At 47.7% G+C, this 6,654-nt stretch overlaps 1 protein-coding gene across 1 annotated transcript; it reads left to right on the top strand.

Annotated features, from left to right (window-relative positions):
* Positions 1-746: 746 nt before the first annotated feature.
* ANKRD65 (ankyrin repeat domain 65) lies at positions 747-4,845 on the top strand (the record flags this gene model as incomplete). The annotated part of the gene is made up of 4 exons (XM_065421146.1): positions 747-945; positions 1,851-2,082; positions 2,200-2,749; positions 4,393-4,845. Coding segments are annotated over 4 exons (1,434 nt in total), but the record flags the coding sequence as incomplete, so codon positions are not given.
* Between the last annotated feature and the right edge of the window lie 1,809 nt (positions 4,846-6,654).

Raw genomic sequence — 6,654 nt, 5'->3', positions numbered from 1 at the left:
AGAAGCAAGAGTTAATGCTTCAGGAGAGCACTTCACGGAGCTAAGCACTCGCCACCTGACCCTGTCTGGAAGATCAAAGGCTTTGCCAATGCCTAGTAAAAGCAGGTTATCATGTAACACAAGGAGCCTCAGAGAGGGGGAACATGTTGGTGCTTGTCAGAAGGTCTGCAGTTTATTAAGAGTAGCACCGAATTTACTTTGTTTAACTGTGCTGGGCAGACCTGAAGCTTTAGTGAATGTCACTCCAGTCCACAACAACCACAATCACTTTCCAAAGCTCTGAGCAGCTGACCCCCAAGCTAGCTGATGGACTGGATCTGTAGTTGTCTTTCCCTGGAGAGCGTCTTACTACGAGGGAGTGGTGCTGTGTGACTCTGCTGACCTGGTGTCTCATTGTCTAGTGGAATGTTGGCAGCCGTGCTGAAAGAAGTTACATGTGTGCAGGGAAACAGACATTATCCTATTAACCATTAGCAACCAGGTCCTCCTCCCGAATCCATTTAGTCACTGAGTAAACAGCACGGACGGAGCACAGTTCTAGATACAGAAAGCCATGAGGACAGTGCGCTCTTCAGAGCCTACATGCTTCCCTGGACATTAAGGGGACACTCTCAAGGTCAGAGGGACTGACGCGTTTCACTTGCATTGATTTTTATCTCATACTGGTCTGTGTGATACCTTATACACAGGGGCTTTATTTCCCCCCCAACAGCTTCACTACTTAGTTGAATTTTTCTTTTTGAATTAATGCCAGTGGGCCGGCACCGAGGAACAACCCAGCGATAACCAAAGCTTGCAAAGGCTACCACTACGGAAACGACCCTGCGATAACAAACCAGCGTGTGAAGTCTCGCACTGAGCAACAGCACTACCATAACAAGTTGTGCGTACAGCCGCGCCCGCCGGAGCCACCTTACGCACGTGACTGTGGCAGGAAAATGATTGGTAAGGAAAATTACTGTCCTTTCCATCTAAAAAGGGGTTGGCTCTGAGAGACAAGAACTAGCTTTATTTGTTTATTTTTTATGATGGAAAATATCGCCACGGTGTCTGTGTGGTTTTGAGGATGTGGGTGTTGTGAAACTCCAGAAATTCTCCCCGTACGTCTCTTGAATCCCTGTATGGAAGAGCCCCAGCTGCAAAAGCAGAGCGCTGAGCCCCACAGTGGAACAAGGGGCTCGTTATTTGATCAGCCTCATTTTGACTCAGGGCAAGTTGAGCTCTTAAAGGCTGTTTTGTACCCCTGAGCTTGGCTGGCCATGCGTCTGAGCACCCTCCCATTTGCTTATTATCAATGGACAGTGGAACCAAGTGGTGAGATGGCTATAGTCCTTCAGCCCCCTAACATGATTAAGTACAGGTTCATGAAACATTAACCCTTTGCACTGGGACAGTGGAAACCGACAGCAGTGGCCACTGTGAATCTCAGAGCCCAGGTCGACTGACTGGAGCTCACGGGGCTCAGGCTGCAGGGCTAAAAATAGCCGTGTTGATGCTCTCGCTCGGGCTGGATCTGAAACCTTGTGAGGGGCGAAGGGTCTCAGAGCCCAGGCTCCAGCCCGAGTCAGAACATCTACACGGCTATTTTTAGCCACGTAGCCCAAGTCCGTTGACCCACGCTCTGAGACTCACCGCTGTGGGGTTTTTTGCAGTGTAGACATACCCATGGAGCGCAACGGACAGCAATGGCTTTTGGTTACTATTAGATTGAAACCTGTGATGTAGAGGCTCCGCAGCCTAGTTTTAATTCCCCAATTCCCATAGTCCCCTCTGCAGTGATGGTGGGGGGTGTAGTTAATGGAACTAATATTCAGCAGATTATTTGTTGCTTGTTGAAAAAAAAAAATGAGGAATGAGAGCAGAGGCCGAGTTCCTGAGGAGGTGGATGGAGCTGAGTGAGGAGATGACCCTGGAAGGAGAGTCGATGGGGAACAGCTCTGAATCTGGCATTCAGCTCATGGAGAATAACTCACCATCCGCCCCTGTGCACCCGGGCTGGAGAGAGCTTCACCTGGCAGCTTGGGACGGCAACGCCCACCTGATGAAGCAGCTACTGAGGCAGGGGGCAGTGATAGAGAGCAGGTGAGCCCCCTTGAGCCAGCTGTTCCCACTCTACCCCAGCTCTGTCTCACTCATTCGCTCTCTGTCCGTCTCACGCTGAAATAAACACCCTGAGGTTTCATTTTTGTGCCCACACAGGGATGAGAATGGATGGACGCCCTTACACAGTGCCACGCTGAAGGGGTCCATCATGCTGGTGAAGTTCCTGCTGCAGCGCGGAGCCGTGGTCCATGCCACAGACAGAGCACACTACACCCCGCTGCACCACGCCTCTTGGAGTGGCCATACCCAAGTGGCTGAGTTTCTCCTGGCTCGGGGATCCCCAGCATCAGCCGTGACTAAAGGGGGCCTCACCCCACTTCACTGTGCAGCAGCCAGCGGTCACACCCTCATCGTGCAGTTGCTCCTACGGCAAGGCACAGATCCTGCCAGCGGGGACAACAACCGGTGGACGGCACTGCACTGGGCGACTATGAACAGCCAGCTGCATATTATGGACTTGCTGCTTTGCCAGGGTCTCTCCCCAGACCTGGGCAGTAACGGAGGCATCACAGCATTGCACATCGCGGCAGAGACGGGAAGAAGTGATGCTCTAAGGTTCTTGCTAGCCAAGGGTGCCAACATCAATGCTCAGGATGGGCTGGGGAGAACAGCACTTGCCATTGCATCCAATAATGGCAATCAAGAGGTAGGCCCCTAATATCCATTTTTCTTAAGGCACTGAATTCTGCAATATGCTCATGGCAATGGTTCATTATCAGTTGATTAGGGTCAGCAAGGTGGGAGAGATGACCACTGAAGTCTATCAATAATAATATGAATATTTAGCTCTTACATAGCACTTTTCATCCATAGATCTCAAAACACTTTACGACGAGGTCTGTATCATTATCCCCATTTTACAGATGGGGAAACTGAGGCACGGCGGGGGGAAGTGACCTGCCCAAGGTCTCCCCACAGGTCAGTGGCAGAGCTGGGAATAGAAGACAGGTCTCCTGAGTCCCAGTCCAGTGCTCACTTGGGACAATCCGAGATGACCAAAGATGCTGACTAAGACCCAGCCGTTTGGCTGTGAATGTTATGTCTGGGTTATCAACACTGACCGCTTTCTCTCTTGATTGTCCTCTGGGGTTCCAAAGTTCCATAAAGTGGAAAGATATGCCTGAAGAGATGCAGCTAGCTCCATTGACTGGTGGCTCGTATTGAACTATATGATCTCTGACACAATAGCACAATGGGCTTGGCTTCTCTATGCATGTTTAGGGAAAAGATACATCACAAAAACGTAAAGGACTCTACTTTCTAACAGCACCTTGGCTGAAGACAGATCATATTCTGGTGATGGCATTCGATAGCTTGGGTGCCATTGGTAGTTTGTACAGGTGCACTACATGTACAGTTGCCTTTTCTAAGGAGGGACAGTAAATCAGCTGGAAATTCCCCCTGCCCTCCCCGACCCCCAGCTATCAGAACACAGGGGAGAATTCAATGAGTGACTTTAAAATAGGAGAATGAAATGGAAGAATTAAAAGGCAAATGCAAAGATAAAATGCAAATGAAACTTGTAAACCGAAAACGGAATGGCACGGCACGCTCTAGGAATTATTTTGGGGGAGTTCTGTGGCCTGTGTTATACAGGAGATCAGACTAAGTGATCTCAATGGTTCCTTCTGGCCATGGGATCTATAAATCTATGAAATTTATATTCACCAAGAAAAATAAATCTACTAGACTATGCCTCGCTGAGAATACTTCAAAAAGAAGCAGGAAGCTGCATTTACTGCTAAAAACACTGATTCACTAAAACTGAAATCCTGGCCCTACTAGGGTGACCAGACAGCAAATGTGAAAAATCGGGACAGGAGGTGGGGGGTAATAGGAGCCTATATAAGAAAAAGACCCAAAAATCAGGACTGTCCCTATAAAATCAGGACATCCGGTCACCCTAGGCCCTACTGAAGCCCTCAGAAGGAGTTTCCAGTTGCTTGTCCCATGCCAAGACTTGAAGAGCAAAAAGTAATACTCATTTTAAGGCCCTGATCCTGCAGTGAGCTCTATATTGGCACAAGGGTCTCTGAGACTGCAAATGGCCACCGAAATTGCTGTAGGTTGCGCAGTGTGGGTCCGGTCCTACAAGATGCCGACCCACTCCTAAGAGGTGCTGAGTGCCCTCAACTCCTGTTGACTTGGAAATGAAAATAGCTGCTCGCAAGAGGTGCTCACGGTTTTGCAGGTTTGGGCTCAATATTCCAATGTATTGCAAGAAGGTGGAACGTATGCCCATTCGTTTGCATGGGGCCACACAACTTAACTCTCTTTTTCTTTTCCCAGATTACAGAACTGTTGCTGAAAAGCAAAGCTGATGTGAACATGAAGGACCACTACGGCTGCACGGCACTCCACAAGGCAGCAGCTGCGGGACACTTGGCCCTCGTCCACCTGCTGATTAAGACAGGAGCTGTTTCCAACATTAGGGACTGTCTGAATCTGACTCCACTTCACAGAGCTGCCTGTCGTGGGCACAGCGAGGTAGCTAATTACCTTCTGGACCATGGAGCTGAGATCAATGCAGCCGGCTGGCTAAACAAAACCCCGCTGCACTTGGCTGTGGAAAAAAATCACTTCCTTTTAATGGAGCTGCTGCTGGGGAAGGGGGCAAGTCTGTCCCTCAGAACTCGCTGGCATGAAACGGCACAGGATCTAGCATCAGACAGGGTCCTACCTGCGGGCACTCCGTCCACTTCCCAGGAGAAGATGACAAGCTGCAATCCGGACCTGAACTAGATCCCAACTCGAGTACAGTTAGCTGGAGCTGAGAGGCATGAGAACAACTTTGTCCTTCAGTTTCCCCTGCTGCCATCTTCTGAAGAAGGATCAGACTTTCCCATCATTCCAGTATTAACCGATAAAGGGCCTGATTCTCATTTACATTGTTCTTGCAGTGTAACAGAACCTTAAAGGGGGTATAAATATACTGTATATCCATTGTAAGGCCCCTTTATACTGCTAGAGTGGTGTCACAGGGCCTTAGTATAAATGAGAATAAGGCTCTAATTTTTAAAAGGTTCTGTCTTTACCAATGTGCTGCTGTAATACGTATTTACTAGGGATGTGATTAAACCATCTTTGGGGATTCATTAGATACCAGATAATGTAGCCAGTGGATACTAAGATGAATCAGGGAGGTGGGGTGGGTGGTGCCCAAGGCGCAAGATGGGGTCCTGGAAAGGGTGGTCGGAGTAATGAAGCAGCAGAGGACACGGTAAGGGAGATTGGTAGAAGATCGGCCAGGCAGCGAGAAGAAGCAAGACCACACTTAAAATGGCCGCCGTCATCACATGGTGGTAGCCATTTGAAGTGCCTGAAATTCACTTACCATTTAGCTTGGGATGCAGAAGAAGGGCAAAATGGCCAGATCTGTGCTATTTACAATCACCCTATCTCTAGAATACACCTTTGTACATTAGAATAATCCTATGCTGATGTCATCTTATATTCAGCCAGTGGCCATGTAATAAACCTGTATGCATAAAAGAAACAGTGAATCAACTGAGAAATTACCAGCTCTTGTAGCATAAGAAGCACTGAATCAGCAAAGCTGTCATCTAGGCAATAACTGCACCTGCTGCCTCCATATAGGGCAGGATTCCAAATGAATGCAGGATGTAATTTGTTTCCAAGTGGAAAAATAGCTCCAATGCTCCCAAGTAGTCACTTCCATGCCTGCAGCCAAAATCAAACCTGTACATTTTGAAGGCGGGTTGAAGACATGTAATAAAAATACGTCAACAGAAGTTAAATGAAAATAAGAATTAGGTCTTGGTTAAAGCTGGATGGATAATATTTGTCAAGTAATGGAACTATTCACTATTCCATGTTTTGCATTACTCAACTTTACAGCTCGTTGAGTGCAATATTTGATGAATAATACATGATCCGGACAATATTTTACTTGATAAATCGTATTATCCAGTATTTGAACAGCTCTCTTTTCAGTCTATAACCCCCACTGTGGACATTAACTCATGTTACAATAATAATTTTGCACTTCTATGGCTCCTTCTAACCAATGGTCTCAAAGCACTTTGTTATTTTTTACTATTATTCATTTACATAGCTCTTTCCAAGCACAGACTAAGACGTATTCCCTAGCCATTAGCTTGTACACCTCTACTCCGATATAATGCGACCCGATATAACACGAATTTGGATAGAACGCGGTAAAGCAGCGCTCCAGGGGGGCGGGGCTGTGCACTCCAGCGGATCAAAGCAAGTTAGATATAACGCAGTTTCACCTATAATGCAGTAAGATTTTTTGGCACCCAAGGACAGCATTATATCGGGGTAGAGGTGTATATAGTCTTAGGCTTTGTCCCTTTAGCTGGATTCACACGGGCAGATCCCTGCACTCACGCAGGACCCCCCAAAAGTCAGTGGGGTTCTCCACTGGTGCAGGGGTCCCATGCACAAAGCAGTTAGTAGGGCCTAGAATAGACATGTCAAAGCTTGGGCCAACAGTTCAGATGAGGAGAGATTGCTGGCAATGTGAACACCTTTAGAAGGTGTAAACTAGCAGTGTGCAGCAATCACAAC

The sequence above is a fragment of the Emys orbicularis genome, chromosome 22 (assembly GCF_028017835.1).
Source record: "Emys orbicularis isolate rEmyOrb1 chromosome 22, rEmyOrb1.hap1, whole genome shotgun sequence".
NCBI classification, from domain to species: domain Eukaryota; kingdom Metazoa; phylum Chordata; order Testudines; family Emydidae; genus Emys; species Emys orbicularis.
The sequence above is the reverse complement of the archived record's forward strand: the minus strand, read 5'-3'. Positions and strand labels throughout refer to the sequence as shown.